The sequence below is a fragment of the Calidris pugnax genome, unplaced genomic scaffold (assembly GCF_001431845.1).
Source record: "Calidris pugnax isolate Ruff unplaced genomic scaffold, ASM143184v1 scaffold70, whole genome shotgun sequence".
NCBI lineage: Eukaryota > Metazoa > Chordata > Aves > Charadriiformes > Scolopacidae > Calidris > Calidris pugnax.
In genome coordinates this window covers 7,381,908-7,394,782 of record NW_015090862.1, presented here as the reverse complement: position 1 = coordinate 7,394,782, position 12,875 = coordinate 7,381,908, and the positions used below count along the sequence as shown (strand labels likewise).

Sequence of the window (12,875 nt, the reverse complement as noted above, 5' to 3'; positions counted from 1 at the left end):
AGAAGTGTGGCTTACTTGTACTAAAGCAGGACTAAATATCAAACTGTTCAGTCCAACTCCAAGTTAAAAACCCAAACATTCATCCTGGGTGGCTGCTCCCCCAGTCTGTTCTTCCCAAGCCCACAGAAAGCCCCCAGCCACCAAATAAACAAGTTACTGCAGCCCCTGCTCCCTCCTGTGGAGCGTGGTCGTGTTGTGCGAGCACAGCCACTAAAGGCAAAGCTTCCCCGAGCTCCGGCTGCAAACACATCTGGGCCATAAGCCTGGGTTTACACGGCTGGTGGATGCCACTCCCCACACAGAGATTCAGGTAAATTACTGAAGTTAGTTACGCCGGTGGTAATGCAGCCTTTGTGCTGCCCCGGCACACGGGAATAACGCTACTGCAACTGGGCATTTTAGTGGTTGTGTAAATACACCACCTGGATCTCACAGCTGCGCAACGGTCAGCACCTAACACAGTCTGAACATGAAAATAGCTGGATTTTTCCCAGCATCTCCATTTCTTGCAAACATTACCAGATTCAGGCCAACGGTCTATAGCAACGCAAACTTCTATATGCCAAGCTAATTCCCAGATATCCCCTTCGCTCAGTGCAAGGGACCAAAACAACCATCTGTTACGGAGTTTTCAAACAATAAGCTTTAATTGCCTTATTAGAAAAATAAGCACTGAAATATATATAAATGTGATTACATTAAAGTAATTCTGTAGTCTAACATACTAGAAACCAAAGCCCAGTCATATTTTTTAATGATACAGAGTAGCAAGATTTAGGGTTTAGAAATTTTCCATAGAGAATACTGAAGTATGCAGATTCTTTTAGGAAACCACAGTAAAGACGAGACAAATCTCCACGTTGCAATAAAAACTAAGTAGATCAATTTATTCTGTATACTATACAATGTGTAAGTTTGTAAAGAACAATTGACATTTTTATTACCTTAACATCTTGACTGGGTGTAAATATGTCCAACAAAATGTACTCCCGTGGCCTTTACACAAACACTGTCCTACTACATCAAGAACAATGAGAGGGAAGCCTTTGGTGCTACAGATTTGGGGACATATCTGTGAAGTTGTAATTAATCCACTTACCTATGTCGAATAAAACATTGGTGCTATCCGCTATTATAAGCCTACATGATTACTACTCTAATAACTAATTAAACACTATCTTTAAAGGCAAGATATGAAAGGGACTGTCAGTCTACAGTGTGGACAGGTTTTTTTTTTGAAAAAGGTAATTATCAAATGGTAAAACTCATATAATACATTATGTACATAAGTTTGGATAGCTGAGTTATCTTGCTGGAGTAAGCTGAAAGTAAGCATCGATTTGCAGTCATTTTTGATTTCCTGTTAAGTGATTATTGGACTTAGGTTTTATTCAGTGTATAGAATCAAAATAGCTGTGCCTGCTGCTGAGGTCTGTCAGATGTGAAGGCTCATAATCAGTCATTGACCTAGTTAGTATTACAGTACTTCAAATATACACATGGATAATATATTCATGGCTGAATTTGTAGCAATCTTAAGAACTGCAAGTCACCAAGTGAACATCGGAAGAGCTTGTATTGTCCAACCAGCAGGACAAGCTGAGTTGTAGCTGAGTGGAATGTTTAAATTTAAATGGCTATTTGTTTTAAGCCTTCCCAAACACCAAGAAAGCTCACCTGACAGGAGCTACAGAGTAGTGGCACCAGACAATACACAGCAAGTCACCGTGAACTGTTCAAAATGTGTTTCAGGCCCAGTCCTATCATTAAGTTTCAATTTCATTTATACATACAAAAATAAAGAGGGATTTTCACATCAGGACAAACATCTATAAAAAGCAGTTTGCTTCAATATATCCAGTTTCCTTGCTATTCTCCTAGCCTAATTTCTTACTTAAAGAAGTAGGTCTGTTTCTTCAACCCGTTCTGCAAAAAAATCACAAATTCTTTATCACCAGTGGAGGCTAAGGAATAAGGACAGGCTTGACAGAGCCCATTTAATTACAAGAAAAGGGCTATACAGACTCAAAAAAAAAAATAATCAGATTAGCAATCTTTAAATTTTCTGGAATGACTCCTCTGAACCAAAGACATTATATAGACACCGATATACTTTGCTCATGTTCTGATCAAAAGAGGACCAAATTAACATTAATTTTCTTTTAGGTTTGCCTTTAGAAACAAGCATTGCAGAAAATACGGGCCAGTGTTCTTTCTGACTAGCAGTTCTTTATCCTGCAACACCTTTCTGAATACATCAACACAAAGCACATCCTTCTACAAACTTGCATCTTTAAGTGTTTTCTCTTATAATACCCACATTGGCGCTTTGTTTTTAATAGGCTGTTTCAGAACTGTTTCTTTAAAGAAAAAAGTACTCAGTAAATTGATTTTCTAAAGAGTTTCTTATACTCCCAGAGAACATCAAGGCTGTGATTACCTATATGAAAATCAATTACATTATGGATCATATTGCACTTTTAATATTCTGATTTCATTCAACAAACAATCGTTTAACTGCATCAAGTTACCTGTTGTGGGAAAATAACCGAAGATTGGCAAGGAGGATTGTAAACACACTCAAGTGACTTGCAGCTGAGGTGTTGAAAAACATATATACTAATCCTTGGTTTAGTCCTGTGTGTCTGTCAAGTAGAACATCTGTGTTTAGATAACATAGGCTTGTGATAGACTTAACAGGAATCCTATCGAACAGGCTGGAGATTCCTGCCCTGCTGTGGGAGAGATCAAAGCACAGTGGTAAACTACGCCTGCGTGAATCCCTGATAACACAGGCAAAAACGGCAGGTTTGGGGATCCTCCAGCACGGACTGAGCTCCCGCTTGTGTACCTCTGTACCTCTGCTGCTTTGGGGATCCCCTGGTTTGGTGAGGTAACAAAAATAAATTTGCATTTCATCCGTGGTTCTGTGGTTGTTCCTGTGTCCTGCCTGTGCTGGCTCACACACCTGTCTAATATAAACTATGAATTTTGATAATCTAGTACTTATGACCTGCATAATAAAGATGAACTGAAGTTCATTCCCATTTTCTGACATGAAAAGTTAACTATTTCTCAAGAGGTCATTATGTAAATACCACTTACAGTTCTTTAGTTTCCCCAAAGCCAATGAGGGGCTGTTGTATAACAAAAAGAAAAGTTTACTTCAGGAGTCCAAGAAAAAAAAAAAATTATACCCCTCCGCTTCCAGAAGCCTAAAATAGCCCAAAGACAATTGCGTATCAAACCTTAGCAAGTCTAGACCTGGAGTTTGCCACACAGGAAACTCTCTAGAACTGTACGTTTAGCCATCTCCCATGAAATCAGACAGAGCATTTCAACTTCAAAAGCTTAAAGAGCTGCTGAACAGAAAGGGCACTTGCCTCCAAATATAGACAGAAATTCCAAATTTGTATTTGAATCCTGGATGTTGTTGTGAAACAAAATATAGCATAATATAGCATAAAGCTGGGTCAAGTGTAAATGTGTTTCACAGATTTCAGGTATTCAGTTTTTACTTTCAATAGCAAGATTCTGGGCTCTTAGTTTCAGGACAAGACTTTGAAAGATACAGAATCACTTGTGCTTTGATTGGCACATTATCTGCTTTTTAAAGTGTAAAACTAATAGACGTTTGCAAAAGGTTGTGCAAAACTATTGTATTTACAAAAATGGCACAAGAGTGAATTCAACAGTCTATGCACATGCACACTTCATTCACATCTTCAACAAAAGTGTGTCCTAAGCTACGAAACGGAAAAGAATACCAGCTTCAACAGGCAGTTGTCAATAAGCACTAGATTCACAAGAGTTACACCAGAATGGGCAAATATTGCCCAAGTAAAAACTCTATTGTTAAAGCTGAAACAGGTTTAAGGCCGTTCAAGTTCAAAAGCAGAAACAAAATTCAATCAGAGCCCTGTCTTTGTTTTTATACATGCTTTACCATCTAGCAACTTGTGGTCTAAACCCCTATTTTAGACAACAAACCCAAACACAGAAGAAAAACCCAACACAACTGGAGGTTATATTAAATACAAATATGCTGTAATTAAGATGAAATAACAAAAGCAGAAACATTAGAAGTTGTAAAACTTGCGATGTCACTTGCTGGAACCAGTCCTACACTAGGAAATGGGCAATATGTACATTTTCAAGTAGATTACATTGCTCTAACCAAACTTGTCCTTTTTAATCAGTGCATTGTTCTCAACTAGTCCAAATACTACACATTTTACTCTTAACAGTACTCCCTTACAATAGCAGCACATGCTATCGCTACCTGCAAAGCTGTCAGTCTCATGACTTAGTGTAAGAAAGAAAAAGGGGGATGTGAGGGTGAGAAATAACTATTAAGGAGAAATAACAGGAATGAGAATAATCATGCAGTTCAGCTGTTCTCGTCAGCCAGCCAGCTTGCTAGCAACAAGAGATGGTTTCCGCTGTGGAAGATCCTGTGGAGTAGGAATATGGTCACCAGTGACTTCTGTCTTGTCAGGAGCTGCAGTAGGCAGTTGCTTATTCTTCATCTTTGCTTTAGCCATGTTGTAATCACCAGAATCAAAGTATTTTTGCTAGAAGACAAAAGACACATATATTTAAAAGCCTTATCAGATGCACACACTGAATTACGTGGTTAAGTAGGTTCTTTAAATTTTAAAAGCAGTTATAAAATCTTCCTAATTTGGCAAGGTAGCTCTATGTCAATTTAAAAAAATAAATAAAATCTTACCGAGACTATTAAGCACACATAGCTAACTAAACTCATAGCATTAGGTAAGTATACAATAAGGTTCTACACATACCATTAAACTCACACCATATGTGAACATCATTTTTGCCCTGGTTTTCCCAAGAGCTCTAGTCTCCCACAGGTGAAACCCTGGGGTTTGCAAATTTTGTTGCAGTGAACAAGTTCTGCAACACAGAATAACCAAAACAACTCATGAACTTAAAGCTGGAGAAGAGAGCCTGCTCTATCATACCAGAAGATCAAAGTAGCATGAAACTGCATGCTAACAAGAAAACCTCTTATCTGCATACATTAAAACAGTGAAACTATAATCCCTAAAGTTCCCAAACCAATTACTTAGTGAAGTCAAATCTACTGTGTAGTCCTCCTAAAAAGCACTATGTGAAGGAAATTCTTATCCCACACTCCAGGTTTCTTCTGAATACAGAAGCATATTAAGCTTTAATTTGTATAACAGTGTTCCTTAATATTTCAGCATATTTTTATTAGTGTTACCTTCAACAGACTTTTTTGTTGTCAGGTTTCTCAAAATATTAAGTTATGCATGGATGTTAAAGCCAAAGGACTGTTATGATTTATCTGCATCATGGTAAGATGAGGCACAGAATTTCATCCAAGGTCTACATGAAGCTTTTAACTGGTCATTGACACATTTTGCACAAATGCACATTTGCATTGTATTTTGTTTACATCTTACTATGAGGTCTACTATTAAGGTACTTGTAACCCATGTCTTTGAACAGATTGTCATATGAGGCCGAAAAAAAAATAATAGATTCAGGACAAAGATTTACACTAGTAACTGCTGCTTAGAATCATTTCTGAAGAGAAGACTCCCTAGTTACCTTTACACACTCTCATTCCTCAGTCAGTTGAACAACAGCTGTCACTACCTGCTATGTTTAAGTGCTTCCAGGCAGGATATTACTACCATACTCTTTATTCTGCACTAGCACTAAAGGGGGGGTGTGTTCCTGCAAGATCTCCTGAAGGCAGCTTTAAATTTTCCCTACCAGAGCCTTAAAGTTACCAAATCTGTCTTCCCCATGCAGTCAGTAGTATATCGAAGACCACACACTTTTTATTCATAAACCTTCCCAATTCAATCATTTTGTCAGTGTAATCCCTACTTACACCACAATGTTCTACCACTGCATCTGCAGACTAGACCTCAAGTTACAAAATAATCTGATTTGGAAAAAGTCTTTCGTATTTTGCCCTACAAGACTGAAGCAACCAAAACAAACTTTAAAACAGCACCCAGAAAATAATAGAATTGTTTAGTCTTACGATGTGTTAATTGCTGTGAACAGGTATCTGTTTCTGTCCACGTAAGAGCTCCGAATAGAATCCCTCTACAGGAGCACAGTGTCACATGGTTCCCATCTACTCTTTATCTGGAGAAAGCATGCTCATAATGGTGTGTGCACCCAATGCAGAACATTTCTGGAGAGTAAATATTAACGGGCAGAGCATGTCCTAGTTGCCTTATTGAAGAAATTCTAGAATACAGTTGACTACATACATTTAGAAGAATATCTGAGAAAACCTACCATCTTTCACGTATTAGAATATCAGTCCATTTCTTCCTTTAATTTATTCCTGTCTTTTCCTCTGATTTACTCTAGCTTCTCAGAGATGGCCTGTATTTGATCATCCCTTTCAAAATGACTACGTCTGTCCAGGTGTCTTCGTGTTCACAAACACTATCAGAAAGCATACTCACTATCCTCACTCTATTTTAAACTTCAGTAATCCAGGCAGACAGCCGTATTAAGTAAAGATGCTTCCTCATTTAAGACACCGAGCACACTAAACAAAAATAATAAAAAATAAAATGGAAGGAAATTGTTACCACCACATCAGGTGTGGAGAATTGAAAAAGGCAGATTACAAACTGAAATCTACAACTATATAACATCTTTCATCAGTGTAGCAAAATCCCACTTAGTCAATTAAGATGCCTACTGGTCTATCTCTGCTCATATTTGAAAATATAAGCTGCAACAACGTTTGCATTAAATAATGCTATAATCAAGATGAAGATATTGTACAGATTGCTATTGTTGATGGTGAGTATTCCTCACATTTGCAATGAGTGCAAGCAGTCATAATTCCTTTATGGGCATAAATCCTTAGGGAGTGGATGCTGGTCTTTTTTCCTGAATTATCATCACAACATATACTTACCTTCTGCATCTACACATACACCGAATGCACTGAAGTCTCCTTTAGACTGCCTTTGACCACATAACAACATAATTCACAGAAGGAGTCACCTAATCTACCAACTGCCTGTGCCCAGCAGCCATTAACTGTGCTGCACATGCTCCAACTTATGAGAGAAAGCTTATCCAGAAAAACTGTCAACAGTAACAATTCCTAGGAGATGTTACCAGATAGCACAGAATTAGATCAGCACTGAACTCCAAGAGCTGGTTTGCGAAGTATTTATACTTGGAGTCATTGCATGCACTCAAAGGATCTAGGCAATAGTCAAAAACAAAAAACAAAAACACAAAAAAACCCAAAACAAACAAAACAAACAAAAAAATGAAACAAAAACCACCACAAACAAACAAAAAAAACCAAACAAAAACAGTGTGACAGCAATGAAAGCACCATCAGAAGTAGTGGTAAGCTAGAATTCTTCCAAGAACAGAGTTCTAGCATGCCTGAAAGGCATTACATAAATTACTTTATGAATAATTGAACTTAAAAAATAAACAGTTGAATAACTAAGAAAGTAAGGGACACTGGTTAAATGTGGAACAATACTGAAATACTAACTCCCTCTTCCTCCTCCATTTTTCATTCAATCATTATTTTTTGGTTAGGGTGTATATTCAGGATTACACCACCATTCTCAAGCTGCTGATGTCAGAGACGGTACCTGATGAAGTTAGTGTCTGCTGTGTTACATCTTCTAAAAATATGGATAATAAGAGTGAACATATGTTTTGGGGACATAAGAACAGGCAAAATAATATCAATACAAAACATGGATGCGGTTCTGATCCTTACTGTTTACTTTGCTTTTTATGAAGTCTATTGTAGCAGCACTGAACTGGCTTCTCAGTTTAATTTTTTCTTAAATGTGCAGTTGAGCCACTGATGCTGTGAACAGCTATCCTGCCAATTTGGCATTTGTTTTGTGGAAATAAATTTATCTTCCTTGTGCTTTCACAGACAAAGCTTAAATTTCTTAGCACTCTTACTCATGCAAGGGCCTGTGGACCGAAAAAAAATAAGTCACAGATACAGGAATTTTGTAATTTCTTGTCCACACCCTGTGGACAATAAAGGACTCACTCCTTTTTGAAGCCTCTTCCTCAAGAAGTCTGAGCCTCCTGGCTTCTGGCCCAGATGAGGATATCTTGCTTTCAATTTTGCTTCTTCAACTTTTTCTGGGCTGATCACCTTATCCTCCATTTCCTGAAAGACAAATAGCAATACTGCAAATGAAATCTACAATAATGAACTATTTATGCAGAATACCTTTGCAGGTAATTCAGCAACATGCCGATTGCTGCTACAAGTGAACATACCAATTCTATGAATAGACATTTTCGTACATTCTCTCTCTAATGCTGACGGCAACTGTGGGAGTTCATCCTCCCATCTTAGATACCTTTCCTGGAGACGCGTTTGAATCTAATCCATGCATTTCTCTTTCACATAAAAGCAGTCTATACTAAAATTAAATTGTTCAATTTGGAAAAAAAAAAAAAAGCCCCCAACAAAAACCATATTTTGGTCAGAACAAGCGTTTCACTAAAAACAAACAAATGATGAAAGCTGGTCAGGTGCTAAAGGACTTATTTTCAGCTGCCCCTGTTTGATTATGCATTGCCACAATCTGTGACTGCTCTAACTGTAATGTCTTGACATCCACTGTGAAACAGTGTTAAAGCAGCTTACTCTCAAAAACATGCCTGCTATCATATTAATAGCAACAATACTGTATTTCTCTATACATGTCTACAATTATCCTAAAATTATGAGGATGCAGACAGCTGGATAGTGCCTTTGTGCAAAATAAAATGCATATTTTATGACTATACTGTAAAATATGGGTGCTCAAAGTAATCATTTGAAGACACTCATTTGGCAAACACTGCAATTTGTACATCCAGTCTTTCAACAGTGACCTCTACTTTACACTCATCTGTTCCAGTCCATGCAACAATTTGATGTATGAAGTACAATTTCTTCTATTAAATCACTTCTAAAATACCTTCCATTCAAAATTCTTGTTTTCCTACTTTCCAGTACTTGGCCACAGGCATTTCTTTTTTTTTTTTTTGGCAAACCAGTGCTAGTTCAGGGAAAATAGATATTGATTTGCAGTGACTGCTGTAGTTCTTGAATTGTTATTATCCTCTGAAGTCACAGAAAGACTTTTAGGCAGGAAAGAAGAATTGCCATTGGAATCAGGAGGGCCTCACATTCATTCATCTCTGACTAAGGTCTCATATCCACTTAGAGCTGCTTAGGCAGCCCCTTCACACTCTTTTCCATCTGTGTCATCATCCTTTGCATTGCATGGGTCAGCATGACTGCATGCACTCCACATGAATCGGTTACAGAAATTAATTCACCAGAAAAATAACCATCTATCTTTTTTTCTTTTCCCCTGCTTGTTGGGCTGTGTTTCATTTGGATCCGTTTCCAGAGTCTGGATCTCCAAGCAGCTGCACAAACAGGTATGTTAGCCCAGCAGCAAGGAGGACAGAGAAACACAAGCAGCTGGGAGCTACTCAAGCCTGAACTGCCAAAGAACTAGAGCCACTACACTAGCACCCCAGTGCTTTCCCATATATCCTAAAAAAGGTAAAAGTTCTATAAAATTCAACATCTTTCTGGTAAGAAACCTCAGATGCAAAGGTTGTAACAACAGATTTAGAAGATAACATTGTCTAGTTACTCCATTAGTCCAAGATATCTCAAAGATAGCCTTGCACAAAACAGTGGGAATCTGAATTAATAGTTCTACCAAGAAAAGATAGAAATTCTCATAATAGTTTAAGAGAAACTTTTGTGAGGACAGGAACCAACGCTTTGCGTTAGATGAAAACGCAGCTAGGCAATAGAATACAGAATACAAATAAATTTAAAGGGCAAAGTTTCCCTGACACTACTGAACACAGAATTATACTATTCTCACTATATAATATCATGCTAGCCACGACCACAGTTTTCATGTGTTATAAAGATCATTCTTCAGCTGCTGTTCTTCCTATAGTGCGTTATTATCATTCCGACACTGACTGGATTTTCTCAAAAGCAATCCTTTCAGCTAAACACTTTCAACATCTAATGCTGAATCACTGGGTACTCACTGTTGAGCCAACAGACAAAGCATTTGAGGGGGCATGTTTTGCCAATACTAACCAAAAGGAGATAATTTTTAAGTACAGAGGGCCAACAATAAATAGCTTACATAAATATGTATTCATGGTACATCAAAGGAGACACTTATGCAAACTCACAGGGCTGACAAATCATCGCACAGCAGGCAATCAAAACACAAAGTACTGTGTTATGCATCAATGCAGCCGAAAAGGATACAGACTATGGTCACTTGCTCTTGATGACCAAGAACAACTAAGACTCAAAAAAGTAGGTAAGACAAATTTAAAAATTTCAGTACAAAAATTCGGGGTGTCAAACGAAATCAGCTGTCAGCAAGTTCAAAAAATATATAAATTCTCCACATAAAATATAGTTAAGTTGCAGAACTGCTTGCCAAAGGATACAGGGGGTGCCGAGAATTTAGATGGATTCAGAAAGCAACTCAATGTGTTCATTGAGCTGTGGCTCAGAAGGCTTTTAAACCACAGGCTGCTGAGACCTGGGATAGTTTTCTGGGGAAGATCACTGCATGCATGTACTGACCTTCTATTCTTCTGTGGACTAGATGGTACTGAGCGCTCCTGGAGGTGTGCTGCTGAGCCACGAAGGCTTTAACCCAAGTCGACAAGGCAATTCATACATTTATAACATTCTGCCTTGAGTTACAGAGGCAACAACCAAGTGACTAACAAATGATTGGGGGGGGCGGAAATCATGATATACCACGCTCTTCTTCCTAGTGACAACCACACAAAAGTTATAATTTTAGTTCTCTACAGGAACTTGACACAGCTAATGAAGTCTGCTTACTTCACTGAAAGGATCTACCAGGAAGGCAGTAGTTACCTAACTCACTTAAAGATAGCTTTTGCTTTTAATCTTTGCAGAGCAGTGTAAAGTTGCGTATCTGTTGGACAACTGAACTGCATGGCTAAAAAAAGAGCCACCAGCATTTTCAAACTCTGGTATGAAGAGCTCATCCTCTTCAGCAAAAGACACTGGACAAATGTAAAGCAGAAAATAGGAAAAACATGACAACAGCACAACTCTACAGTGAACTGATGTGCCAAAAGCAAGTCCAGAAACAAAACGCAACACCTCTTTAGCTTCCTGAAAAATACAGGCTTTTAAGGCAAAAAGAGTCAGTCAACCAAGCATATGTTCTCCAATGTCTGAAGTTTCTTTGTTGCTGGACTTCCCCCTGCCACTATCCTGAGTTTTCACACGGAGAACAGGAAACGCTGGTCTTTGGCAAGTTTTCAATTTATATCACTCGTTTAACACCTTTCTCGCCTAAAACATGCAGAAAAGTTTAGAAAAGAGGTCTTATAGTGACGACACTGCCTCAAAGTTCATTTAGGTCCTTCATCTTTTTTTAAACATAAATACGAATTAAGTACTGCACAATGGATTTTTTTATATAAGTATTTCAGAGCTAAGCATTAACTGAGTGAATGTGCAATTTTGCCTACCCAGACAAACAGTTTTAGTGAAGGCTAAAATTGCAATGCCATAATAACACAGATATCACAGTATTCTAACAGCATATATACTCACAGGAAAAAAAGAAGTTTTATTGTATTGATGTTATTAATTTGTCTTGAACACCTCATCAGATTAAAACTAAATCAACGATCAGTAAGGGACTCTTGTCTCCCCAATAAAGGGTAATTTTTCGAAACCGTGCATAAGCACTGCATTTCAAGACTTCAGTCTGAAACTCAGCAAAATCAGCCCCAGTCACCTGACTCCATCAGAACACACTAGAAGGCATCACAATAAACTTGCTACCACATGTTTTACTATGCTCTTATTACAGAGCTATTCTAGGAGTGCTGCATAGGCCAGGGATTGGCCAGGGATTTATTTTTACAGGCTTTGAAAAGGAACAGTAGGCCTTCAGTAGTTTACCTAACATGAACGTAAAGTCAAGCTGTAGAACAGCCACATTCAAGAGCAGATTATAGACCTGCCACAGAACCTAGTTTTGATTACTGCACCTATTGAAAAGGTATCATTCCATACTGACCCCCAAAGCTTGCCTACTTATATGACTAACTCATATTACAAATTGTAAATTATTAAACGAAAACTTGGCAGCTGAGGTAGATTAAGCTTGCTTTTTTTTTCCAGCGTCCTTCAAAGCACCACTTGCGTTTCATAACTGCTCCCTATCAGAAATAGCTGTGGAGATTGCAACTGGGTCCATGTAGCAATGACAAGACTGAAAACCAAACGGCTTCTTAAAGTCACAACCAGCAGAGGGAAACTGCTAACAGCACACAGCCCTCTAGGAAGCCAAATCCTACTTAAGAGACTATATAATATTTAGTTACCGAGATGACATAATACTGCCATCACAGGATAACCCAGCCAGTTATTCTTCCTAAAAGCCTTACCAAGAACAGGCCATAGCCATTATGCTTTAGTTATTTCTTCTCCTCCTAAATAGCTTATATTAAAAGCTGAAAGTTTTCTAAAAGTGAAACAAAAGTTTAGCCACCGGATTATGGCCGGTTTCCAGCCGCTGCGCCTGGTAGCTGCGATTCCTTCCCCCCGGAGACCCGGGCAGGCCGAGCACCGAGGCCGCGCCATTCGCCCGTCCGGGCCAGAGCAACGCCAGCGCTTTACCAGAGCAGAGAAATTCCCCGAGTGCAGAAACCAACATGGTGGGGCCGCTCCTCCGCCTCCAGCCTCCGCCAGCCGCGGCCGGCAGAGCCCGCGCCCCCCCGCCCCGGCCTGTAGCGCGGCGCCGGCCCCGGGCCTC

At 38.8% G+C, this 12,875-nt stretch overlaps 1 protein-coding gene across 3 annotated transcripts; it reads right to left on the bottom strand.

The window, feature by feature from the left end:
• Window positions 1–620: 620 nt before the first annotated feature.
• Window positions 621–12,805, bottom strand: ARPP19 (cAMP regulated phosphoprotein 19kDa). Of its 3 annotated transcripts, none has more exons than XM_014944537.1 (3): window positions 12,612–12,805; window positions 8,066–8,188; window positions 621–4,574 (listed from the first exon to the last, which is right to left on the bottom strand). In XM_014944537.1, the coding sequence occupies exons 1-3, from the start codon at window positions 12,774–12,776 to the stop codon at window positions 4,404–4,406; spliced, it is 459 nt and encodes a 152-aa protein (XP_014800023.1). In that variant the 5' UTR covers window positions 12,777–12,805; the 3' UTR covers window positions 621–4,403. The 3 variants fall into 3 exon arrangements, with proteins under 3 accessions (XP_014800023.1, XP_014800025.1, XP_014800024.1); XM_014944539.1 differs by lacking the exon at window positions 12,612–12,805 and adding an exon at window positions 12,508–12,526; XM_014944538.1 differs by lacking the exon at window positions 12,612–12,805 and adding an exon at window positions 10,652–10,790.
• Between the last annotated feature and the right edge of the window lie 70 nt (window positions 12,806–12,875).

Bases quoted from the DNA above. Each gene is read 5' to 3' on its own strand.
- ARPP19 (XM_014944537.1), bottom strand. From the start codon at position 12,776: ATGTTGGTTTCTGCACTCGGGGAATTTCTCTGCTCTGGTAAAGCGCTG. The intron at 8,189-12,611 runs GTGGCTAAACTT...TTTGTCTTTCAG, and splicing joins TGGAAACCGGCCATAATCCG to GAAATGGAGGATAAGGTGAT. The intron at 4,575-8,065 runs GTGAGTCCTTTA...TTTGTCTTCTAG, and splicing joins GGAAGAGGCTTCAAAAAGGA to CAAAAATACTTTGATTCTGG.